Consider the following 27,643-nt stretch of genomic DNA (forward strand, 5'->3'; position numbering starts at 1 on the left):
AGAAATTTCCATGTTTTACCCTCTTGAGAATTCGTCAGACTATTGCATGGAATCGATGTTGCTTCTTGTTTTTATATATCCCCATCGTATCTGGGATTGTATAAAACCATGAAGCAACATCAATTCCATGCAATAGCCTGACGAATCCTCATGAGAGTAAAACGTGGAAAATTCTGTGTAGCTTAATTGCCATATATATTTTCAAAGCTTACTACATACCTCTACTTGCATTTCAAACTAGTGTTCAAATGTCTCTTTAAAGACACTATGAAATTCGCATGTTCCTGAAATATGTGTTTGGTTAATAAATTCCTATTTTAGTCACGTAAATTATTTAGAGTTGAAAGAACACACAGAATGCCAGCTCTCAGTATGCATACAGGGAGCTAGATTATTTTCTTCCTTTTCTTCTTTTAACCCACACGAAAGAAGACGTTCCCTCTTACTATTAGCAGCAGTAGTTCTTCTTTATTCTCTTCACTTCTATCAGCAAGAGATAAGCCGACACCTATTTAAAACAGATGTAGACAACATGGATTCCATAAATGAACTGACTTTGCGTAAAAATTACATTAATCTTATTCCGTTATTCAGAACTGACAATAAATCCTACTTTGCGTAATCATAACTCTCTTTCAAAATCCAACCATCCCAGGTCCGCGCCCATGTGTGGCCACTATTGCCTTACAGTGGGCACATGACAGTTGCGGCCGCTTTTCCCTCAGTCTCTCTGCACGGTCATCACAGTTTCAGATCCAGGTCTTGCTGATAGGTCGTAGTGGAAGCTCAGAGCAGATCCTTCGAGGGATCTATATTCAGCAAAAGGTTTCATAAGAGATGCACTTTAAATTTTGAAAATTGTTGTGAATTGAAAGATTAGCATTGGTTAATATCTGGTCGGGCTATTTAACTATTCTTAATGAGTTTTATACAGGTTCTATCTTTTATTGATTATCCATTTTAATTTGCAAATATTACTTAAAAAAATTTTTTTTTATTGAATACAAATGAACACCCCTCTCTTTCTTTCTCACTCATTTTATCTCTGTAACTCTTTACATATTTATTTTAAGCAATTTACTCATGAAAAAAAAAAAATTAAAATGAATCACTCGATGTACATTGATAAAATTCTATTAAAGTTTGGAATACGATAATACAAGAAGCGCTCTACATCGGTCGCAAATCATATCAGTAAAAATACAGACACATAATCTGAAATAATTGACAATAAACTATACCGAGATATAATAGGAAGCCTTATATATTTTACGACTGCAACGAAACCTGACATTTGTTACACAGTAACAAAACTGTCACAAAAATTATCAAGACCGACAACTTATTAAAAAGAGATTAAGAAACAGCATTTAGTATTTAGAATCTCACCAAGTCCTAAAAATTAGAGGGGTTTCATTTTCATATTGAGGAAACAGAAGATCTAAAAAGTATAACTGGATATTGTTTAAGAGTGTCAAAAATGAGCCTAGTATTTCATGGAAATCTAAAAAGCAGTAGCTCGTATCTTTCTCTATATGTGAGACGAAATTTATAGTGCATACACATTCTACACAAGAAGCGCTATACCTAAAAGCTATTCTAATGATTTAGAACCAAAATTAAATAAAACTCCAGTACTACTTTACTGTGATATTCAAGCCAGAAAAGTCTTGGCGTAGAACACAGTAATTCCTATTATATCTCGGTCGTGGATATGACCTTAAACTATATCCAGTGGTGAGGCCCCAGCTTGCGGGCTTTGGGGAGTGTGGAGCCACCCTTTAATTACCATTGCTCCCAGGTCCACTCTGACCCGGCGTGGTAGTACCTGTTAGGGTCCCAACTATGAGTTAAATAGAAACTGATTTGAAAACAAATATATTCTATTAAAAAATTTTCTTCAAAATCTTTGAATTCGGCATTAAATAACCCGAAAAGGGTTGATATGCCGTAAAACAAAAATAACCAACCAACCAAATTCTATTATATCTCGGTATAGTTTATTGTCAATTATTTCAGATTATGTGTCTGTATTTTTATTGATACCATTTGCGACCGATATAGAGCGCTTCTTGCATTATCGTAGTTCAAGCTCCAGAAGATATCTCACTACTGATGCAATTCTCTATCTGTATAAAAGCCAAGTACGTCCAAAGATGGAGTACTGCTGCCACATCTGGGCAGGAGCTGCTAAAACAGCCTATCCTGCCTTGACAGAGTACAAAATAGACTTCGTGGCTTAGTGGGGAATGCCCTTTTCTCTTCCCTGCAGCCTCTCTCCCACAGAAGAAACGTTCCGAGCCTGTCTTTGTTTTATCGTTATTTCCATTTCAAGTGCTCGTTCGAGCTCCAATTTCTGGTGCCTCCCTCGCCAATCTTTCACGAAAACACCCGTCTAGCTAAAACCACTGTCAGTAATTTTCCTCACACTTTATCTGTGCCTAAATCCAAACGTAGATTCCATGAACAAAGCTTCTTTCTTAAAACTCTCTTCCGTTTGCCTGTTTCCCACCTAACTACAACTTGGATGTCTTCAAGTCCAACATAAACAAATTCCTGATGAATCGCTCCCTTAAGTAGGACAGTTTATCAAATCTCCAATACTAACAATTACTATGATACTATCCCATTGATTACTGTACACGCAATAACTTTTATCCCCTAGTGGCTTCCGGGCCTTGATAAGTGGTGACCTCCATGTAAAAAAAAAAATTCACCAAAGATCTAAGCATATAGATATAAAATACCATTTCATAAGAAATGAAGTAAAAAAAAAATCCATTATTGTTAATTACATAGCATAAGAACAACATATCGCCAATATATTTTCAAACCAGCGACAAAAATAAAATTGAAACGTTTTGACGGAATTTTACTTTAAATAACATTTCACAAGCCCAGATACATATCAAAAAATAAAATAAAAATTTCCTGAGCAAGACGTTAAACTGCATCTGTTTTGTTTGTATTAAAACTTTTAACATACTAATGTGTGAAAACCGTTTACACTTTTACTGAAATAAAAAACTAAAATAAACACTTTTTCGAAAATATTTTCTTTGTATTTTTTACAAATAATCTTTTACATGAATATTTTAAGGCGCGCATGAATTAAAATTGACTTTTTTTACTTTTATTTTTTACACAATTTACTAAAAGCTTTCTACTTTCTCTTTTTGCTTTGTAGAAATTTTACTTAACAAAAAATACCTTTTTTATAGACACATATTACATATATATATTAAGTTGTAAATGAACAAAAAAAATGTATCCTCGTTTAATATTTTAATAGTTGTTTAAAAATTAAGTTTGAATGTATATTTTGTAAGGGAATTATGTTAAGATGCGCATTGTACACATTAACAGAACTATGTCTAACGTTCATTGTTTGAATTATTAAATTTCTGTGCAACACCTTTATTAAACATGTTTCTCACTTTCTCTGTTGTGTGTTGCAAAAAAAATGAGAAAAAATTTGTAAAGTTGTTATAAAATTAAAAGGAAAACAAAGTCTCTTTGCATAACATGCATGGCACAAGGTATGTTTCACCTTTACAGCATTCACCCTCCTTGACACTGCAGTCCTCTTCTATATCTTGGCCACTCTCGAAATTCTCTTTCCAAACTTATTCACTCATGGAAGGGTAGCCTGCATGCTCGGTTTGTTTTTCCGAAAGTCAGGGCATCCAAAATTGAAGAGTGTCATTATTGCATATAGATGTAGTTAAAAATTAAATCCGTTATTTCATTTTCTCCTCCTGTTTCCTTGTTATCTTTTTTGGTTTTGAACTTGAAGCAAAAAATTGCAGGCAAGTATTAACAAAATTGAAATCCTATCAGTGGTGCCATTGTTAGGAAGTGCAAGATTTCCACTGGTTAGTGGCTAATCAAGCTTTCTCGACTTAGCTATTCTTGGTGAGATTTTTTTTATATACGTTCTCTCTTAAAAACTTATTCGTGTTAGGCAGACTAATTGTTTCAAACAGATTCAAACAGATGGCGCACAGGAAATTGATTGGTCTATACTGAGATGCAGAAGACCGCTCTCCAGTATTTTTGAATAGCGGGCAGAGTGATAAAGTTTATAAAAGTGATAGAAAGCATTTCTCTTCAAGCAGCGATTTAACAGCTTTGTAAAAATAGGAGCTAGTTCCGGTTCTAACTTCTTAAGCATTATGATTGGAATTCTGTCATGGTCAGTTGCCTTGCTGAAATCTAGGTTCTTGATAAGTTTTCTGACACCCTGGACAGATTACATGGACCTTGCTTGGAGCGGTTATTGTCCTAGGAAGAAATTCGGGCGTCAAGCAGTATAATCGCTTGCATTTGCTTGTAAAAGATTAGCAACTAGTCAAGCTTCAAGTCGGTTTTTTCTTAACGAGAGTTTTTTTTTTATATGCTCTCTCTTATACTTGGGCTAATTTAGCAGATTAATCTATCGATATCATTACAGAGAATACATCAATTATTTGTCAAAATATGACATTTTGTTCCTTTCTAAAAGGTGTCAAAGTTCTTCTATCTATCTCAGTCTTTATATATCTGCTGGTGCTGACAGATCAGGTTGTCTGAAAATATCGGCTTCCTGACTAAAATGCACCAAACATTGATGTTATTGTTTTTTTTTGTAGCAAAACTGAATCATGTTCTGCAAAACGGAAAAGCAACTATTTTTGTCCACAAAACACCAAAACTAAACATCATGAATAAATATTTGAAGATGTGTTGATATGCCGTAAAACGAAACAACCAAACCAAACTCCATGAATAAATATTCGAAGATATAAAGAATTTTGTTTAACAAAACTCTGTTGTGTTGAACACGTGCTTTTCCTGTTGTTTTCAACCAACGTGTGTAAAACGTCTCTCTCTGGCTCTCTCTCTCTCACGTGATCATCGGTCTGCAAACAATTTCTTTTTATAATGTTTCTTTTCTTTTTCCTTGCTGTGACGTCATCTCACACACGGCTCGATAATTGCATACGTTGGCTGTTGCTGCTGTCGCATTGTGTCCGCACTCTGTTAAAGATGGTTGTGTTAAAAGTGAAAATGTCTAACATGTCTAGATATACACTTACGTTGTCTTCGTTTTAAATTCTTCAGGAATTGTTCCGGCAAATGGAAGTGTGGGAATCACAGTGACTTTCTCGCCATCAGAGTTCCAGACTTCTTGTATTCAGCTGAAGTTGAGAGTTTCTCAGTTCAATTCAAAGCCGATCGTCTGCACGATTTGTGGATCATCTACACCAGGACTACAAAAGTAGAGTAACATATTCTTGTTGCTTTTTGATGTACATCTATCTTTCTATCTATCTTTAACTATTTTTATCTACCATATATCTATTTTTTTAATCTATCTATCTATATCTATTTTTAACTATTTTTATCTACCGCACATCTATCTATCTATATATATATATATATATATATATATATATATATATATATATATATATATATATATATATATAATCTCGTTGCATATTAACACTCCATGTTATCGCCGAGTTGCCTGAGCAAGATTATTATTATTATTATTATTATTATTATTATTATTATTATTATCGTAGTGGAATTAGATTTGTTTTAAAGAGAAAAATGCAATTCAAAGACAAATATGGTTAAATGATGTTTTAGGAATTTAACTTGACTAGATTCTATAAACAGTAACAAGAAGGAATTTTAGATAAATAAAAACAAACAGGTTTTAATAATTAACACAAACAATAAATTAAAAATAGGTCTGACTTCTAGAGTATGACGTAGAGGTTGCTTAAGATAATGTGGGTCTTAGAAGAGAGCTTGAAAAAGACACGTATCAGTTAATCAAGAGTTGGGAATCAGAGAGAGAGAGAGAGAGAGAGAGAGAGAGAGAGAGAGAGAGAGAGAGAGACACCGAGACACCGAGTCAAGAAGTCAGGGAGAAGACACCATGAAAGTCAAGACCCAAAATGTGAAGTAAAAACGGCGTAATTTCTAAAATATTGACACGATGTGTGAATAAATGTTATATGAAATATAACTTTGTGTCGTGTCATCTTTTGAAGAAACAAGTTTATGAATTTGTCCCGCTTGTTACTGTTATATTAAATGTTTATCAAACTCTTAAATGTTCACAGACTCTGTCTATTATATAGACTGTTGTTATTACTGTTGTGGGGACATACACCCCCTTATAATCACTAAGATGGACTCATCCATTAGCCATATAAGCAGCAAGTATAGACCGCTCAATGAGAACTATCCGGATGTCGTACAGAGACGACTCCCCACGGACTTACTAATCTGCCGTGTTTTATCGTTATTTCCATGGCAGGTGCTCGTCTGAAATCCAATCTCTGGTACCCCCTCGCCAATCTTTCACGTAAAACACCCGTCTAGCTGAATCCACTGTGAAATATTTCCCCCACTCTATATCTGTGCCTAAATCAAAACGCGGATTCCATGAACAAAGCTTCTTTCTTAGAACTGCACGCCTGTGGAACTCTGATCCGTCTGCCTGCTTCCCACCGGACTACAACTCGGACGTGTTCAAGTCCGATGTTAACAAATTCCTAATGAACCGCCCCCTTAAGTAAACATTTCATCAAATCTCCACACTAACGTAATGTACTTGCAATAACTCTTATCCCTGAGTGGCTTCCGGGCCTTGATAAGTGGTGATCACTGTAAAAAAAAAAAAAAAAAATCACTAATCCTCTTCTGGATATAAATGTTCTTCATATTCTCACCAGTCGTCGTGTTTTCCTACTTTCACCTTTCCCGACTCCACTACAATGGCGACAATGATGTAAAAAAAAAAAACAACAAAAAAAAAATTCTTTTTAAAAAGAACTCACGCGCAAAAACTTCAGCTGTACAAAATAGTCAATTGCAAACTCTCTAAGTTACAACACAAAATTTCAAAAGTTCAACGACGAAAAATTGCAACATAAAAAAGAAAAGTCTATACTTACATTTATCTACTCAAAGAAATTGTAAGTAGAATTTTTTTTTTTTTTTTTTTTTCATGCTTGCTAAAATAAGAAGAAAAAGCAATCTTGATTTAATTTGCTGTAGAACGGGTCGACGCAATTGTTTATTATGCAAATTACATATGGACTTTATGTTGAAGATTTTTTTTTTCTGTTACGGAAATTTCGGGAAATGAATTCTTGTTTTATGACAAAGTGGTTATTTGACCGATAAGTTGTTTGTTTGATCTATACCGAGAGAGGAAAAAGGCAAATATTCTTTTTACGGGCTGGGAAGCCATTTTTTGTTTTGATGACTTCTTTTTCTCGTCCACCCCCCCCTTTTTTTTTTTTTTTTTTTTTTTTTTTTTTTTTTTTTTTTGCAATGGCATGCACGCACACTGAAAGGAAATGATACCTATTTTTTTCACCTGTCAATTTTTTTAAAGCACTTTAAAATAAAGACTCTTTTCGTTTGGTTAAACTTTTTCTCACCAGCGGAGTGAGGAAAATACTGCTCGCATAACGATATATATTATTGAAAGCTGGAACCCGGAACAATTTTTTTAAAACCGTAACTTTGCTGAACACAAGTCCACTTGTATATTTTACATTGCATGTGTTATATCGTATATTTTGTATTGTATTTTGCATGGTGTATGTAGTATATTGTACTATTTTTCTCTACGGTAAAACAAATCTGTCCCCATTTCTGAACTATTGGCATATCAGAGACAAAACGAACACGTGTCAACGAGAAAATAAATGAATCCATAATTTTTGCACTTCTGCTACAGCTACTGAAGAGTATACTAGTCCATAAATTATAAGTTTCCCCTTGCTGTGACTTCCGTTTAAGTTACAAATACCCTTAAAAGAATTAAAAAAAAAACTCTTTGAGAAAATAAAGAGACCCAATGGAAATGTGAAAGACGATAACCCGTCTAATTGAATTTCAAATGGACCAGCAAAGAACTGACGATAGACTACAACAGAAGAAAGAATGATTTAAATGAAAAAGAGAGCTGATGAGACTTTTTGCATTGCAAACAGAAAGAGAGAACTGAAGCACTACTCTAGGTTTTAATGAATAAGAATCAAGCTACAGAGAGCGATACAGCGTCTTCCCAGAGTGCGGTACTAAGTACAATAAATAATTTCACCTACTGTCCTGAAGAAAATTAAACATTTGAAACGTATTTCAGACGGTATGAAGATCTGTACAATATCGACTGTGGAAATTGGGCAGACAAAAAAAAAAAAAAAAAAAAAAAAAAAAAAAAAAGTCCGTTTGTTACTCAGCAAATTATGGGCTATGGAACACGACAAATTCGTTGACTATATCTTGCCACAAAAGACTAGCGATCTGACGTTTACGGAAACCATTAAACGACTAACTGAACTATTTAGTTCGAAATCGTCGCTGTTCCATGGATGGTGGACATGCTTGAACCTTACGAAAAAAGACGATGTGGACTACTTGACTTTCGCCTCGATTGTTAACAAACGCTGTGACGATTCAGAATTGAGTGCCGATGATTTCAAGTGCCTCATATTCGTCCAGGGGTTAACTTCGACAAGAGACTGAGATCCGTCGAAGAGTTTTGTCAAAACTGGAAAATGAGCCAGGCTTAACTGTACAAAAGCTGGCGGAAGATTACCAAAGAATCATTAGTATCAAGGACTCCAATAACATCGAAGCTGGTATTGCACACATAAAGAACATACAGAGAAGAACTAAGGGGTACTCTCCAAAAAACAAAACGGAAACTAGACGCTATCTTCCACTTAAGCACGAAACACAAGGTAACCAGAAGCCTTCAACCCCTTGTTTTCGCTGCTGAAACTTGCATTGGTCAAAGGATTGCCTTTTTCGTACCAAAGAAAGTTTTAATTGCAAAAAAAAAAAAAACTAGGACACAAAAGCTCACACTGCAAATGGCAGAAAAGTAAAATTCGGGTTCAACAGACGAATGAATAAGACGAAAATAACAGTCGAAAATACGTCTTAGTTAGAATTTTAAACAAGGACGTTAAATTACATTTAGACTAAGGGTCGGACTTATCGCTAATAAATTTACAGACCTGGAGAAATTTAAATAGACCGACTATGCATAAAACTGGCAAGTCAGCAAAAAACGGTAACTGGAGAAAAAATAAATTTTGAAGGAGAACTAATTACAAATGTCACTTTTAATGGTACAACGAAAAAACTTAAATTATTTGTGCTCAAGAACACAGAAAATTTGTTTGGGACAAATTGGCTTCAGGAATTTAATATGCGGGATATACCGATCAACACCTTTTACCAAAAAGTAGAATCATTTTCTACAGAAAAACAAGAACTTAAAGTGGATCTAAAAGCTTTTTCCTGAAATTTTTCAGCAGGCTTGGGTAAATGTAGGAAAGCAACAGCCAAATTTGAACTGAAATGCAGAACCAGTTTTTAGGAAAAAAAGGAACGTACCATTCGCTTCGCTAGAGAAAATTAATGAGGAACTTGACAGACTAGTCAAGACCGACATCTTATCAAAAGTGGAATTCAGTCAAGGGGCAGCTCCTACCATGTATGTCAAAAAGAAAGCTTCGGAAACACCTTAAGATAAGGCCTTACAACAGTTCTTACAGGATCACACCGAACCCGAATATCCCTGAAGCAACGTCTCCTGCAGAGACCATGTTTGCACGAAAAATACAACCAGTATTCAAAAAACTACTGCCAAAACAAACAAATTCAGGTAGGGCCACTACCGTTCCCACAAAAACGTATAACCCAGGAGAAAAAGTTTTCTTTAAAGCATACGGAAACAGTACATCGTTTTGGGAACAATTGACAAAAGAATTGGAAATACAACATACATCGTTCTAGGCCCTACCACCACTCACAAGAGACACCTAAATCAAATTAGACGTCGTCATAACGATGGCAAAGAAACACCTCAAGTCGAGGAAGAAGCTAGCGATACGTTATATGTTCGATATCGAGCCTCCCCAAGCAAACTTAGAACAGCGCCGATCGACAAGGAAGAAAAAGGTTACTGAACCCCTTATCGATCCAAAAAGGAAGAAATATTAACGTTCCCCACCCCCCGGAACAAAAAAGCGGGGGGTGTTGTGGGGAGATAGACACCCTTATAATCACTAAAATGGACTTATCCATTAGCCATATAAGCAGCAAGTATAGACCGCTCAATAAGAGCTATCCGGATGTCGTACAGAAACGACTCCCCACGGACTTACTAATCTTCCTGTATCACTAACCCTGTTCTGGATATAAATGTTCTTCGTATTCTCACCAGTCGTCGTGTTTTCCTACTTTCAACTTTCCCGACTCCACTACAATTACATGTACTCCTCTTCTTCACCAAAGAACATTTGTCTTATCTCATCAATGGAACATTGTTTCCTCTCGTCGTTTGAAGTCCCCTCATATACAAGTATTTGTTATCCTCTAAAAATAACATGTCGATATGTCATCGTTTCAATCCAGCTCAAGCAAAACATTGTTCATCGTAAACAATGTCGGTTTATAGGCACTAATATTTATTCATCAATAATTTGATACACCACTATCCAATTCTATCTGGCTATAGCATGGCCTCATTTTGCAGGCCGCTACTCCTTTTTTTTCCTACAAAGGAGTTACCACTTATCAAGGCCCGAAAGCAACTTGAGGATAAGGGCTAATGATTGTACAGGGGTCACTGAGACAACGTAGTAATTGTTATTAGTGGAAATTAGGCATAATTTGATAAAATAAGAGGACGGCTCAACAAAAAATTGTATATATTGAACTTGAAGACGACCATATTGTAACCAGCTGAAAAGCGGAACAGTTCCACAGGCGGGCAATTCTAAGAAAGAAGCTTTTTATGGAAGTTGTGTTTAGATCTAGGCATAGATAGTGGGGGAAATTATTAATAGTGGTTGTAAATAAACGAGTTTTTTTTTTTTTTTTTTTTTTTGTGAATGTTTGGCAAGGTGAGACCATACATTGAAGCTCAGACGAGCACTTGCTATGAAAATAATAGAGCAGAAACATGCTCGCAACGTCTCTTTCGTTGGAAAGAGGCTCCAGAGAAGAAAAAAAAAAAAGCATCACCCACAGGTTTCAAAGCCAGTTTTGAACTCTGTCAAGGCAGGATAAGTGCTCCGAGCAGCTGCAAACAGCTCCTGTAACAATACTTCATCCGAGGACGTATTTGGCTCTTATACAGGTACAGAATTACATCAGCAGTAAGATATCTACAAGAGCGATAGAATCATTTAACCATTTTCCCAACAATCTTGGCAATGGATTTGATGCATGTGTTTCGTTTCACACTGGGAATAAAGGTCAATCCCAGAAGCTTGTACATGTTTTTTTTTCCCCAAAGACGGGAGTCATTTCAATTGAAACCAGATGGGAGGGGGATCAGGGCATTAACAAAACAGATGGAAGTAATTTTCACTTTTATTTATTGATTCCACACTATTTAATCATATTTTCACATGCAGTGGAAAAAAAGATTAGATTAACCTCGAAAAAATATTTAGCAAGTACTTCAGTAAAACCGGCTAATCAACATTAATCTGTGTTGTAATGTTCTATTGCATGTTGGTTAGACTAATTTTTTTTTTTTTTTTCACCGCATGCTTGAACAGAAGTCAATTCAATCAACAATAAATAAAAGTGAAAATGACTTCAGAAAAGTTTCAAGAAACTCATAGACAACTCTCATATTGTTATATTCCTAAATACTTAGGAAATAAAGACAAACGTGAGTTACACCGAGTGGTATGTGTAATGGGGTTTATTTATAATACAGAAACGTAAGGCTGCTCGCCTAAGGTAAATAGAAGTACATAGTAACAAGTATGGGGAAGAAAGTCTGATAATCAACACGTAAGACTATCCGTCTTACTGCGACTGCTTGTCTGCCGCTGTCTGCCCAACAGTCCAATATATATATACAGTTTGTAACCGGTGTATAGCCAGTTATGTTCCTTCACAACACCTCCCCCTGAAGCTGAAATCTTCCTGATTTTAGCTTAAATACCTCTTCCTTTTAGGGTCAGGGCTTAATCTCCTGGTAACTTTTCTCTTTCTTGCGCTTTTCCTTCTGGTCAGCATTACCCGGGGTAAAGGTTTCTGTCCAGCCCGTATGGTCGGTTCAGGCGAAATATTCATTGTTTGCGGTACACACGCTGGTTTTGGTATATCAAAAATATCGCACAATGTTTCCATTGGTGTCTCTTCCACATTTGGAGACAGTCTGGGACGTATTTGATTTCTGTGTCTTTTGCAGACAAAACTTAATCCTTGGATGGTATAGACCATGCTCCCAATCCTTTTTTTGATAATACCTTCAACCCACTGATTTCGTCCATTTTGAAAATTTTTGAAATATACATTTTCACCTGGGGAGAAGCACTTGGTATTAAGGTTTTCTTTTTTGAAAACTTTCTTTTTCTCTGGTAGCAGCCTATCGAAGACAGATCTTATCTTTCTTGCAAACATTAGCTCAGCCGGGGAAAAATTGACATTATTATTAGGATTTGGTGTCACCCTGTAAATTGCTAAAAATGTTTGAATACATTGTTCGTCTGTGTCCGTAGTAAGATTTTTCTTAAGTGCCCTTTTAAACGTATCTACAAATTTTTCGGCCAACCCATTCGATCGCGGATGGTACACAGGTGTTGTCATATGTAGAATATTTAGTGAGTCACAGAATTCTTTGAATTCATGAGCAGTAAATGCTGTTCCATTATCGCTCACTAAGGTTTTTGGCACTCCAAAACGGCTAAAAATTTCATTAATCGCACTCACAGTGTTTTTTGCTGTTGGATGTCTAAACTTAAATATTTCTGGCCATTTTGAAAAAGAATCTACAATAATCAAGTAAAAATAACCATTTATAGGTCCCGCATAATCAATATGCAGACGTGACCAGGGTAGGTCCGTCTTTGGCCATGGCGTCGTTTTTACTGGAGGATCTCGAGCTGCTAATTGACATCCTCTGCATGTCTTGACACATTTTTCAACTTCCTTGTCCATACCAGGCCAGTACACATATCCTCTCATAAGGGATTTCATTCTCGAAATGCCCGGATGACCTGTATGAAATTCCTTCAGAATTTTCCTCTGTAACGTTAGTGGAATTACGATCCTCTCACCATACATGAGCACATCTTCACAGATGGAAAAAGGCGTTGTTTGATCTACCTTTTTATTTTTTTTTATCCATCCCAATTGATTTTTCATTTTCTTAATGAAAATGTCATTTACTGCCTCTTTTTTTATTTTTTCGAAAGTTACCGGAAGTTCACGTATCATATTACACATTGAACTTGTACATTCACTTTCGTCTTTAAGCGCAGCAATTACCGTTTCTTCGAAACTTTCGCTTCTTTTAGGGATCAACCGTGATAATGCATCTGCGTGTCCTAACTTTTTTGAGGATACATGTTCCATCTTAAACTGATAGTTTAAGAGGGTTACAGCCCATCGCTGTAATCGATTCGCAGTATGTGTGGGAATGCCTTTCTTTGATCCAAATATGGTAAGTAGGGGTTTATGGTCGGTTTGCAAAATAAAAGATCGTCCATGGAGAAATCGATTGTACTTTGTAATTCCAAATATTATCGACAGCGCCTCTTTTTCAATTTGGCTGTAATTTTTCTCCGCTGCAACCAACGTTCTTGAAGCATGGGCGATAGCTTTTGTCCTACCATCCTCATACTTGTGAAGTAATACAGCGCCAACACCGTAATCACTGGCGTCCGTTGCTAGTATTAGTTCCTTTTCTGGATTGAAATGTGCCAATGCTAAGTCTGACAGTAGACATCTTTTGATATTTTGGAAAGCAGATTCACATTCCTTATTCCAGTTCCATTTAACACCCTTTTTCAGTAACTCGTTAAGAGGAGCTCTTAAATTATGTATGTTAGGGATGTAAATTGCATAGTATTGAACTAATCCCAAAAACGATTTTAATTTTGTCACTGAATCTGGAGCAGGCATCTTTTCAATTGCTTCAGTCCTTTGTGGATCCGGTCTTCGACCCTCTTTGTCGATTATTTGACCTAGATATTTAATTTTTTTCATAAAAAAATCGCATTTTTCTGGGCTCAATTTAAAACCAAATTCCTGTATTCTTTTGAATACTTCTTTTACATGCTTCTTATGATCTTGCAAATTTTCACTTTTAATTAGGATATCGTCAAGGTAGGCCATTGAAAATTCCAACCCTGCCAGCATCGTGTCCATAATTTGCTGGAAAATAGCAGGAGCAACCTTTAATCCAAAAGGAAGCCTCTTTAGCTTAAAAATGCCCTTATGAGTATTTATGCCTAAGTATTTGGAGCATTCATCGCTGATCTTAATTTGCAAGTAAGCATCTGAGAGGTCTATCTTAGAAAAAATTTTTCCTCCGTTAAGCTTAGAGAACAGATCTTCTGCGGACGGAAGGGGATAATTATGGTCCAATAGACAGTCATTTAAACCCGTTGAAAAATCTCCACAGACCCTTATTCTGTTATTTTTTTTTCTTTACATACACGGTTGGACTTGCCCAATCTGTGTGGTTAACTTTTTCAATGACTTCCAGTTGTTGAAGTCTATCCAACTCTTTTTCGATTGCGTCCATCGCTGAAAAAGGCACATTCCTTTTAGGTTTGAATACTGGAGTGGCATTTTTCTTTAATTCAAATTTTGCCTCTGTCTTAATACAGAGTCCTAGTCCTTCGGCAAAAACATTGGGAAATTCAGTTTTCAAATCCTTCAGGAAGTCTTCCCTTTGGTTTGCTTTTTCTGCAGTTAAAACGTTACAAAACGAATTTATGGGTTTCTCCCATAAATTAAACAGGACAATCCAATCTACCCCAAACAGGCATGTATTCTTTCCTGGTACGACGTACACTTTGGATTTATGAGTCTGGTTAGCGAATGTCACTTTGCATTTTAATTCTCCCTTGAACTCTAATCTTTTGCCGCACACACTTCTCGCCGTCTTTCTGGTTTTCGTTAATTCAGGTCGACCTATCCTTTTCCATATATCTTCATTTATAATACTAATATCTGCACCGCTATCCAGAAGCAATGTAACCAGATGTCCATTTATCCGAACATCAACATATTTCCGTCTTTCGCAGCTTTTTTCTTTATTCATGCGAAGCGTATTTACATTATCGGTCCCTTGTCTTTTCTTCTGGGCACAGTATGTTCCCTTGTGACCTCTGAGACCACATTCATAACATATTTTGTTCCTAAACCAGCAGGTCTTATTGTTGTGTCTTAAACTACCACAACATTTACACTTTAGCTTTGGGTCTTTGTATCCTTTAAGGATCCTGTGTTCTTGGAACCTGGACTTTCTTGTGGTCCCTTGCCTTTTTACTTGCTGCACCTTAAAAATATTTTTCTCTTCAATGCGAGTGTTGTCTTTCTTTATGTTAATCAGACGTTGACACTCTTCAGTGACTTTTTGCAATGTTATGTTAGGATCCGCCTCCATAATTGTTAGGATCCGTGAACGTATATCTTTGTCCCTTGGTGCTGTGAGACCTTGTACAAAGATTAAACATTTAAATTGGTCTGCGGAAATTTCATTCAATTTAAATGATTCGCATAAACAGTTCACAGTGCAAGCATATTCTAGATAGTCTTCAGCTTCTGCCTTCTGAATGTTCAAACATTTGTATCTAGAGTGAAATAGGCTATCCCTTTTATCAAATATTTTCGACAAGGTACTAATTGTTTCCTCGAACGAAACCTCCTCCGGTTTTTTTGGTAGAATTAGATTTGCATACTTGGTGTTTTCATCAGTACCCAGTTTTTGTAGTAGCAGGGTAACTTTTTCCTCATCGGTCCAGTCTAAACATCTTTTCGTAAAAATTGTTTCGTATCTTCTGTAGTATGCAGGGAAAGTAACACCAGTATCCGGGGAGTAACGAAATTCCGTTAGTGAATTTGAAATACCCTCGGCAGAAAAATTAGTCTTCTTCCCGGTCGACGTTAGAATTAGCTTTTCTAAATTCTTTTGCTGTGTCGACATTTGTCGTTGTAGTATGTTTGTTTGTTCTTGTTGTGCCTCTAAAGTTTTTTGTGTTCTTTCTTGTTGTTGCAGCTGTTGCTGTAGCTGTTGTTGTTGCGCTAAAAATTGTTGAGTCATTTTTGTCTGTTCCTGGATGCTAAGGGCTAGAGCCTTAGTTAACTCTGCTAATTGTTCCATGTTAGCTTCTAGTACAAAAATGTCTTTTCGAATTCTACACAATAATTCCAAAGAAAAATCGTAAATTTACGTATATCGTAAATTAGTAGCAATATGCAGACACAACACGTTTCAACAAAGTTCATCCATAGTAATTCAACAGGCTTTGTAAAATAATTCTTTTTTTTTTTTTTTTTCAACAACGTAAGTTCATACACAAAATATTTCTTACTTCCCACGACAAATAGTTCCAATTATTTATATAAAGGCAATAACAAACAATTAATTTTCCAAAAAAAAAAAATATATGGCTGCCGTTCCCACGTGGCATAAAATGGTACAATAGTCGTTGTATTTATATTTTTTCTTTCGAAACTCGTAATCCTTTAGTGTAGTTTCGAATTCAACTTGCGACCATTTTTTTTTTTTTTTTTTTTTTTTTTTACTTGTCAAAATAAATATAAATTCCACTTTACCTTGAACATGTTTCTATAATTTCTTGTGAGTTCTTTACGAAGAAAAATCCGTACTTTTCGCTACTTTAGGTAGGAAAAATTTTTAAATTCATTGACGCACATGGTCAAAAATCCTTGTGTAGTTTGTTTTTTTCGTAAAACAAAAAATCCTTGCATTGTACACAGTCCTTGGTACGGTAATTTATCTCTGTTAAGAGAAAGAACATCCTTTCGTCGCCATTGTTATATTCCTAAATACTTAGGAAATAAAGACAAACGTGAGTTACACCGAGTGGTATGTGTAATGGGGTTTATTTATAATACAGAAACGTAAGGCTGCTCGCCTAAGGTAAATAGAAGTACATAGTAACAAGTATGGGGAAGAAAGTCTGATAATCAACACGTAAGACTATCCGTCTTACTGCGACTGCTTGTCTGCCGCTGTCTGCCCAACAGTCCAATATATATATACAGTTTGTAACCGGTGTATAGCCAGTTATGTTCCTTCACAACACATATATACACTCGTTATATAGTCCCGGCTACATAGCAGACTGATCTCTTGCTTCAAGAATTTGAACATACTTGATGTAAATCCAACCTATCGCTATACTTGATACAAAAAAAAAAAAAACGAGCGAAGCATACATGGTCCCCCGTGAGTGCACAGTGAACGAGGCATAAAAAAAATGACTAAGTTCAGCACTGACCCCACCCATTTAGCCCCAAAAGTCCCTAGATGACTTCAAATCCTGGTGAAAATGAACAAACGGGGCAGTTTTAGGTTTTAACATATGTAAATTTGAGTTCTGCACCGTGTAAAAAAAGAGATGACTAAGTTCATATTTTGCCCACCCACCAAAAGTCCCCAAGGCCTTAACATATTTAAATTTGAGTTCAGCACCATGCAAAACTGCTAAATAGACATATACAGAAAATTTTGGACAAATATAGTAAAATAGTCCCCAAAATGGAGTGCTTTTATTAGCCTTAAAAGAGCCCCTGGGGCACACTCAAGAGTTATTGCAAAGTATAGACAAACAAAATTATATCCAAATCAGTTACAACTTTTCAGAAAGTTTTATAAAAATCTAAGGCATCAATTTTTTTTAAAAAGCACAAGTGTCAATTTTAGCCATTTTAACCCGAAAAGCACTCCTACGGGGTGGGGGGTGGTGGTAACCAGAGTTTTCCTGGAAAATCCGTTCTGTTACTTTTTTATTCATATCATGTTTAATGTTTGTGCAAAATTTCAAAATTCCAAGGCGTAGTTATTGAGAAGTGCGGACAGACGAACGGACGAACGAATTTACAGGTTCACCCCCTTTTGTCGGAGGACCAAAAATATAGTGATTGTATCGGTAAAAAAGTAATCTGAGTAATCCCCCCCCCCCCGGAACAGTAAGTAACCAGGGATGATCTCCTTTGATAGCTATGTATAGAGAGGACATGAGGGCAGCCACTTCCCTTTTGTATGTATCTTAGCAACGATCTGGAAGGACATATTTTCACACTTTACAGTGATGTATCACTACATTGTCTGTCCGTCGCAGACACGTGAAGGTGAAGAGGAGAATAGTCAATCCAGCACATGATTATCCTTCAAGGGAGATGACGATTCTAATAATTGAAATCAATTTAACTGCGGATCAGAATAATATTGATATTCTGCCCTCGTCTTGTGAAAATCCCAGGTTTTGAAGAAAACGTTAATACGTTAATGCATTAATCATGCAAGACAAATTGCTTCGTCGTTGCCAGAGGATAAGCAAGTTACTGCAACGATGCGGTTGGAAAATATATTTGGCTGAGGTGAATGTTAGAATAAACTTCCCAGATGTATGACAAATTAACACACAACAAATGTTGCCAATATCTTAAGTAAAAATGATTTTTGTGGAATGAACTGGAGTCGGATTTGGAGCATTCAGGTCGTTAGTTTGTGTCATTAACCACTAAACTAGGGTTTCCCAAAATGGGTTCTATGGAGTCCTGGGGATGAGGGATTCCAGAAGCCGTTTCTTTAAGAACTAAATGCTTTATATGGAAAAATCAAATGGCTGCAGACATTTAATTATTCATCTTTTTTACTGGAAAAAGATATGATACATAAGTACATGTTTAAAGAGTTTCAGGATGGTTTATGAAAAAGAAAATAAATTAACAAAAAATGCAATTTTTGATTAGTCAAAAACAAAAAATGGCTGTAAACATCATTAGTTAGTGTTAAAATTTGAAATTAATGTTTTTCATATTTATTTTAGAAATTATCTTGTTAGTGCTCCATGAAAAACCTTTGCCCTGCTCAGGGGCTCCATGGTGTCCTGAAATTTGGGAAGCTTACCTCTCAAATGTATAACAAAGCACAATAACTGTTCCCGTTGATTCTTGATTCGTGTAATATTTAGGCACGTCATTCGAGCAACCTAGGATGCTTATGCCAAGAATAACAAGAAGCAACAGATTTTAATTTAGATGGACTGGAATACTTTTTTTTTTTTTTTTTTTTTTTTTTTTTTTTTTTTTTTTTTTTTTTTTAAGACTGATTTGCCAAAATTTGTAGGAATTAAATAAGTTGTTGATATATTTCACTTTTCATTGTAACTTTTTTGGCAAACATTTAATATAAAAAAAGCACAAATATTTGCAAGAAAAAAAAATGAAAACATTTACAATTTTAAAAAGTAAACACATGTTTTTAAAAAGGATGTTTTATTTTTGTTTGATTATTTTTTAAAAATATACCCCCCATCTAAAAAAAAAACTTGTTTCTTTTTTCAATGATGTTTAGCAAAAAAAAAAAAAAAAATCAGGAGGAATTTGGTATACCTAAATATCACTCGTATATAAAATCAGCAAGAGCAGTTGTCGTACCTTGTCATATATTTGTTGTGCCTTAATTTAATCAAACTCTTACAAGAACTCTCACAATGCAAGAATGGCTGCCAGTATGCTGAGATAATAAAACATAAACAGTGTAATATTATAATGATTCTTGTAGATCATGCTTCACAGTAAATATACAGTAGAAACATACTAACACACCAGTCCTAGTTTGATCACTGAAGTTAAGCAATGTCGTGCCTGGTCAGTTTCAGGTGGGTAACCAGTTGGAAATATTAACCACAGTATATAAGGAGACTGTAATATCTCCCTGCAAAAAACGGCAAAAAAACTAACGTTATTTAAAATATTACTTGAGCAGAATACACATGTGAATGTGTACTGATTGTCAATTTGATATTCCCTAGAATGTTCCCCTTTTGGAAGAAACTAGTAAAACTCGTTAAATCTTATTGTGTTTTTGTGGTTTTATAACAGTGTACAAGAACTTTTTATTAAAAACTAGCGGGGGTACCCGGCGTTGCCCGAGTGTTTGTTTCCGGGACGGGGGGGGGAGGAGTTTTAAAAAATGTTATGGTAGGTAAGTAGGAAGGATCAAACCCGGAGTCATGAGTAAAAGTAGGAAAATAAAGTGTGAAAAAAACAAAAAACAAAAAAAAAACATCTGTAACGTTAACAGTTCGGCCACCAAGAAAAGTCCATTCCAGTTGTTTAGGAAAAAAAAAAAAAAAAACGACTACGGTAGGTCGGCGCGAACGTGAAAATATAATGTGAATTGTCCAGCACGCTAATCACTACGCCACAGAGCACTGCAGCTTAGTTTAGTGATTTTAAATAACTTCACATGAAAGAACTACGAAGCCAAACCGGTGTTCTCTTCTCAACTGTTCCTTGTGAACGATCCCCAAACGGTGTTAAGTGGTGGCAGGGGGAGGAGGAATTTATTAGAGAGAAAATATTTTACCACTTCCATTGATCTTAACCGATTTTGGCCGTGACTTCTCAGCAGAAAAAGTATAGAAATCTAAGATTATCGAGGAATTTGAGAAATAATAAGCCTATAACACACCTCAGATATTGTTCTGCCGTTTGTGCATATTATATTTGCATGAAATATCTTGATTTTTAATCCTATTAATGTCAAAATCAGACGGGGGAAAAAATGAGTTCATTTTATTTATATAGAGAAGAGAAGATAAAAACCGGTCTTATACTTTTTTCATGTGTTATTGATAGAAGTAGAAGTACCGGTTGTCAAAATGACTAAATTACCTCCCCTGTTTCAGAATAATCTGTACATAATACAATAAAACCGCATTATTTGGATTATTCGAACTACTGTTATCATCTTCAGTGTAAGTCGCACAACATTTTGGTTGATGTAACCTCCGACCTTCTTCAGGTGTATCATGTTGAACTCTGAGAGTCTTTCTGTCAAACTAGAGAATCTGTGCAGAATTTCGAATGGAGCCCTTTATTTAATCCACGAGGATAGCACGCGTTCCATCAGCCATGGAGTAGAAATCCTAAGTAATTAACAATCGTATTTTGAGTGTCGGCGAACTGAATTTTACCAAGTATTTTATCCACTATGCCACGAATCTGTGCAAATTCTTGTTTGACAGAAAGATCGCTTAACTTTCACAAGAAACACTCGTCTAGCTGAAAACACTATCAATAATTCCCCCCACTCTTTATTTGTACCTAAACGTAGATTCCATGAACAAAGCTTCTTTCTTAGAACTGCACGCCTGTGGAATTGTCTTCCGTTTTCCTGCTTTCCGGCTGACTACAATATGGTTGTCTTCAAGTCTAACGTAAATAGGTTCTTGAGTCGTTCCATATAAGTTATCAAATTTACCGAATTTTCATTACTAATGATTACTATATTGTCCAATTTCTACTGTACACTCTTTAACCCTTATCCTTGAGTGGCCTCTTGGCCTTGATAATGTGGTGATGCCTGTGTAAAAAAAAAAAAAAAAAAAATTCTCGAGTTCAACAAAATACACCTAAAGAAGGTTTGAAGTTACATTGACTGGAGCGGTGTGTGAATAACATGCAAGGTGAGAATAGTAGTCTGAATAATCCAACGAATACAAATCATTAACCCTTATCTCAAAAATGCTGACATGATAAAACTACAATTTACGATAAAATTGATTTTTACTTATTAATCTTTTATTTATTTATTTTTTTTTTAAAAGTTTTGGTGAGGATACTTATGAGGTGCCTTCAATAAGTTTCTAGACTTTTTCGTATAGACACTTTTATTAATAGTACACACATAAGCTCTAGTCTTCTTCAAAGTAATCTCCTCCGGCTGCAGTGCACTTGTTTTACTATTTCAACAACTTCTGGAAGGCCTCATGGAAGTCTTCTTGTGTGAGCGTGTTAATGATCCTTGTCACAGCCTCTTCCATCTTCCCAATAAGGACAGCCTCTAAAGTTTTCCTTGGGCTTAGGGAATAACCAAAATCACAGGGACTATAAGAGGGCAAGGAACTGTCTTTATGTTTATATTGGTTAAATACTTTGTGGCAACGGTGGAATTGTGGACTCGTGCATTCACACAAATCTTCCGCATCTTCATTTCCTTGTGAATAATTGTGTGTACAGTTCCCACACTGACATCAAACTGTGCACTTATTGTCTCTATAGACATATGGCAGTCCTTATTCATGAAATTCTTTATTTGGCCAATCAAATCTGGTGTTCTGATTTCCTTACTCCTCCCACACCTCATCATCCCTCACATACTCCCTGCTTTCCTTGAATCTCTTATACCCCTCAAAAACTAATGCTTGATTTATGCAAGGTGGTCCAAAAGCAGTCTGAAGCATTCCATACGCTTTTGTAGCATTTTCCAAGTTTCAAACAGAATTTTATTGCATATCGTTCTTCTAAAGTGTCCTCACGTTCAGATTGCATTTTTGAAATTCACCAGCTGTGACAATCAGGCTTTAGTAGGATGTGTTCCAATTTCTGCTGAAGCTGTTCATTTGAATCTGAAATCATAAAAATTGGTCAGTCATCTCATAAGGCGTATAGCAATAACATAGTGAATTTTCAAAAGGTTATAATAATTTTAAATGCTTGTACAAAAAAAAAAAAAAAAAAAAAAGTCTGGAAACTTATTGAAGGCACCTCCATACTTACACATGATACTTAAGTATATGAAACTGTTTTTGTTTTTTTACTTGAAATGCAATTTTCAATTGTGACTTATACTATAGAAGCACCGATTAGCTTCCTCATCCGGGTAGGGAAAGTGATAACGTGGTGGTGTTAGAGCTATAGAAAAGGAAAAGAAATCCAGAGATCCATGAAAAGCAGACTTACCAAGAGGGAAGTGAAAAAGAAACATGGCGATGGATAGAGCATCAAAATATACATGACAGCCACAGAAGAGGTCACGTGAGATATGCAAATGTGTCAAAATAGAAAGTGTATGAAAAGAAGTTCAGAGGGTGGAATTTTGCTGTTGTTGTTGAGAGACAGGGAGAACACGTCAAGAGATATTCGAATAACAGATTTTTGCTAAAATCAACATCAGGATTATCACCCTCTGCAACAAAACTACATCCCTTCACTGTTGAGATCCCTAAATGCCAGAAAGCTTTCTAATAGTTTCTTCACTCAAACAGCTAGACTTTAGAATTCCCTTCCTGCTACCCGTTTCCCTGACTGTACTGATATGCAGAAGTTTAAATGTAATTTAAACCAACATCTTGTTAATCTTTCCTAAACATGGTCCCAAATAGTAGCCCCTTACGTCTAAGTGGCGATATACCTTGTTAGGGGTGAACATGAGTAAAAAAAAAAACAAAAAAAAAAATCTGTTGTGTTGTCATAAAACCATTCTTACCTACATTACTTGCTATTTGAGTTGGCAGCATAATACATGTTCGTATGTCATTATGCCACCCTCTTAGGCATTACCTCCTCTTTTGGACAGCAATCCTTGATAGTAATAGTAATATATAAATTCAGAACAGTTTTTAGAATATTCACAATATTTTAAACAGTAATCATAAAAAAATGAAGCTAGACAATATTTGATTTATTGAAGAAGAGGCTGAAGTCAGGAATTAAGAGATTTTATTAGCTGTATTTTACATGGCCATACGCCGTAGTAGGTTTTTTAAAAAAAAGGAGAATACTCTTATCTCTCGAGTGACACCATTGAATAGTTCCATGATAAAGGGAGATAACTTATGCGACTAGTGCAAGGGGTCACAAGTAAAACAGAATACGGGAATAGAGTATTGAAAAGAACATACAAATGTGAAAGTTGTTCGTCCAGCCGACAAACAACTTTGGTTGGTCCACTGGATATCGACTCCCGTCTTATGGCTTTGTTTTCCGGTATTCATTGTGAATGAATCAGTTCATTCGTAGGTAACACAGGTAGTCCACCGCAATCATTATGCAATCTGGAATCTTGAAATCATACAGTGAAAGCATCTTCTTATACAACCCTGAAACATGGATCCTTACCAAAAGTTTGGAGAACACAATTGTGTGCCGCCGCCGCCATCATCATCATCATCATCATCATCATCCTATGACCCTTCCCCTGTTAAACATTCACAGCAAGTACTCGTCTAGCTACAACAACTATCAACAATTTCTCTCACTTTCTATCTGTGCCTAAAACTAAACAAAAATTCCATGAGCAAAGTTTTTTCCTAGAACTGTCCGTCTGTGGGACGCAAGACCGTGAGGCTGCTTTCCATCTGACTATAGCAGGGTCGTTTTTAAGTCTAATATAAGCAAGTTCTTGTTGAGCCATATTCTTACATAATTAAACCCTAACCAACTTCCACCATTACTGATTATCACAGTGTTGTCTCATCTTCCTAACACTCTTTAACTATTTTTTTATTTTTACAAGGTAGTCACCACTTATCAAGGCCTGGAATCCACTCGGGGATAAGGGTTATTGTGTGTACAGAACGTTAGTATTGGAGAATTGATAAAGTGTCTTACTTAAGGGGGCGGTTTATCAGAAATTTGTTTATGTTGGACTTGAAGACATCCAAGTTGTAGTCAGGTGGGAAACAGGCAAAAGGAAGAAAGTTCCACAGGCGTGCACTTCTAAGAAAGAAGCTTTCTTCATGGAATCTACATTTTGGTTTTGGCACAGATAAACACTGGGGAAAATTTTTGACAGTGGTTTCAGCTAGACGGGTGTTTTTCATGAAAAATTGGCGAGGGGGGCACCAGAGATTGGAGCTCAGACGAGCACTTGCCATGGGAATAATAAAACAAGGATAGGCTCGCAACGTCTCTTCTGTGGGAGAGAGGTTGCAGGGAAGAGAAAAGGACATCACCCACTAGGCCACGAAGTCTATTTTGTACTCTGTCAAGGAGGGATAGGCTGTTTTTAGCAGCTCCTGCCCAGATGTGGCAGCAGTACTCTATCCTTGGACGTACTTGGCTTTTATATAGATAGAGAATTGCATCAGGGATGAGATATCTTCTGGAGCGGTAGAAGGATCCTACCATTTTTCTGGCGACCTTGGCAACTGACTTGATGTACATATTCCATTTTAGGTTAGGAGTAAAGGTCAAACCCAGAAGCTTATCAAAACATGGAGCTTCCCCTAGACGAGAGCCACCCATTTCAATTGATGCCAGATGGGGATCAGAGCGTTGATGATGTAAAGATAGGAGCTTGGTTTTGGATGCATTAAAAGTAACCAGCTACCTCTTCCCCCACTGTACCACACGCTCAAGATCAGAGGAGAAAGAATCAGAGAGAACTTTGTCATTTACGGCCTTTGATGTGTTGTTATATATTGTCGAGTGATCAGCATAGATGTCAACGAATGATTTAAGTATGTGTTTTGGGAGATCATTGATGTAGATCAGGAAGAGAGTTGGGCCCAGGATTGACCCCTGAGGAACTCCAGCATTAATACTTCGGGCCTCTGATTTCTGCCAGTCAACAACTACTCTTATGAGCCTATCAAAGAGAAATGATTTAATGATTGAGAAAACATTTCCAGTTATACTGTAGCTTGAGATCTTGTGAAGTAGGCCCTTATGCCATACCTTATCGAAGGCCTTTGATATGTCAAGAGCAATTGCCCTACAGAGGAAGTCTTTGTTAAGAGATTCACTAATCCTATGAGATATAACCGTTATCACATCTGCTGTAGATCTGGCAGAATGGAAACCATATTGCATGTCACTAAGAAGGTTATTTCTGCTGAGGTGGTTGACTACTACTCTATTTAATATGGATTCCAGCAACTTACTCATGACACACAGAAGACCTATTGGTCTGTACTGAGAGGGAGACGACTTATCACCTGAATTCTTAAGTACAGGACATACTGATGAGGTTTTCCAGGGTGTTGGGAAGCACTTCTCTTTAAAGCAATGCTTAAACAGTTTTGTAAGTATGGGAGCAACTTCTGGCTGAAGATTTTTCAGCACTATAATTGAAATGCCGTCAGGGCCAGTTGCTTTACTGGAATCAAGGTTCTTGATTGGCTTGGCTACCTCATGCATAAATATTTGTACATTGCAGAGTGTGTTGTTCATTATAGGAGGAAATACAGGGAGTTGATGGCCTTCGTCACATAGGGTAGAATTAGCTGCAAAGTTCTTGGCAAATAGTTTGGCCTTGTCTGATGCTGATGAGATGACTTCAGATCCATTGATGATGGTTGGGATAGAACGCCCGCTTCTATTTAGGATCCTGTTTGCTATTTGCCAAAACTGGTGAGAACCAAGCCGCTGCTCAGCTACTTTGGATTTAACAGACTGAGCATATAGCTCTCTTGCATGTTTTATTACTCTTTTACAGTGGTTGCTGGCAGTCCTGAAAGCAGCTTTAGTCTCAGTACATCTATTACGTTGGTAGCTAGGGAAAAAGTTATTTCTGTGTGCGATGGCAGCACCACATTCTGGGGAGAACCATGGCTGGCTGTTAGGTTTTTGTTGGAATTTTTTGGATGGTATGAATCGGTCTATGCCTACAATTAGCCATTCAGTCAGGTCTGATAATATGGAGGACACATCCTTTTTAAACATGGAATGCAGGGGTAGATCAGATATAAATGTATGGAAGCTATCCCAGTCAGCCGTAGAGTATCGATATACAGTATGGTGGAGAGGTACGTCTGAGGACTTATTGCATTTCGTTTTTATCTTAACTGATACAACTGAGTGGTCGGAAGATCCTAGAGGAGACAGAACGGAACATGAACATAGCTCAGGGGAATTTGTGAGAAAAGGTCTAGAAGGCTAGCGTACTGGCTGGGAGTATCGGGCACACGTCATAGGCAATGGCAAAATCATGACAGAACCTCCCCTCATCATCTGTGTTGTTAGAGTGGGTCAGCCATCCCACATTGTGGACATTGAAGTCACTACAAATGTGGATGTTAGCTGACGGGTGAGCGGACAGGATGTGGTCAATTTTCTCAGATATGCTCTTAAAGAGAGCAACTCCGCTGTTGTGGGGGCGATAGAGGGCAAATATAAATGCAGTGGTGTAAGCAAGTGCAACCAGGAAGCACATATAAGGTAAATTAGGGTCTTCACTGGAGATATCCCTACCACACGGAAAGCCATCTTTAATGTAGGCACATATTCCATGCTCATGGCGATCTTGGGGGTCAGAATTATTATTATTCTCGAGTGGCCTCTGGGCCTTGATAAGTGGTGGCACACATGTTTTTAAAAAGTCATCATCATCGATGCTACCACAATCATCGATTTAATGCCAGTTTTATCTGATGGCACATGTTGAACAGCTTCCAAACTAACCCATCACTATCTTTGGTCAGGTCTTGATCCTTATTTCTCTCAACTAACTCTTATCAATTCCTCTCATGTTTTCCTTGGCTATCCCTTGTCAACTGACCCTGCTGCCTCAACTGTTCTAGATCACTTAACCCAAGAAGTCTCATCCAATCTTTCAATGAGATTAAACCGACGAGGTATCCTGTTATACCTATGTTGTTTCTTATAACCTAAGTACAAACCACGCAGAGAGAGAGAGAGAGAGAGAGAGAGAGAGATGTAACTTAACTGTTCCGTTGCAATTGGACAAACAAACAAATAAAACAGGAATAGAAATAAATAAAAATCCGGCTCGACATTTTTTTTTTAAACAAAAGTTTTTATTAAACGTTATTCTCGCCACATATCAATTTTAGCCTGGCGAGTGTTTCTCCTTCTT

At 36.5% G+C, this 27,643-nt stretch overlaps 1 protein-coding gene across 2 annotated transcripts in view; it reads left to right on the forward strand.

Annotated features, from left to right (window-relative positions):
* Positions 1 to 27,643, forward strand: part of LOC145263072 (cilia- and flagella-associated protein 221-like) — a 521,858-nt gene that overhangs the window by 95,631 nt on the left and 398,584 nt on the right. For both annotated transcript variants that reach the window (XM_080119938.1, XM_080119937.1), the window contains exon 6: positions 5,104 to 5,260. In XM_080119938.1, the coding sequence (XP_079976064.1) occupies positions 5,104 to 5,260 (157 nt within the window). The remainder of the gene's footprint in view (positions 1 to 5,103; positions 5,261 to 27,643) is intronic.

This window comes from Euprymna scolopes, chromosome 38, assembly GCF_053919585.1.
Source record: "Euprymna scolopes isolate OS-2025 chromosome 38, ASM5391958v1, whole genome shotgun sequence".
NCBI lineage: Eukaryota > Metazoa > Mollusca > Cephalopoda > Sepiida > Sepiolidae > Euprymna > Euprymna scolopes.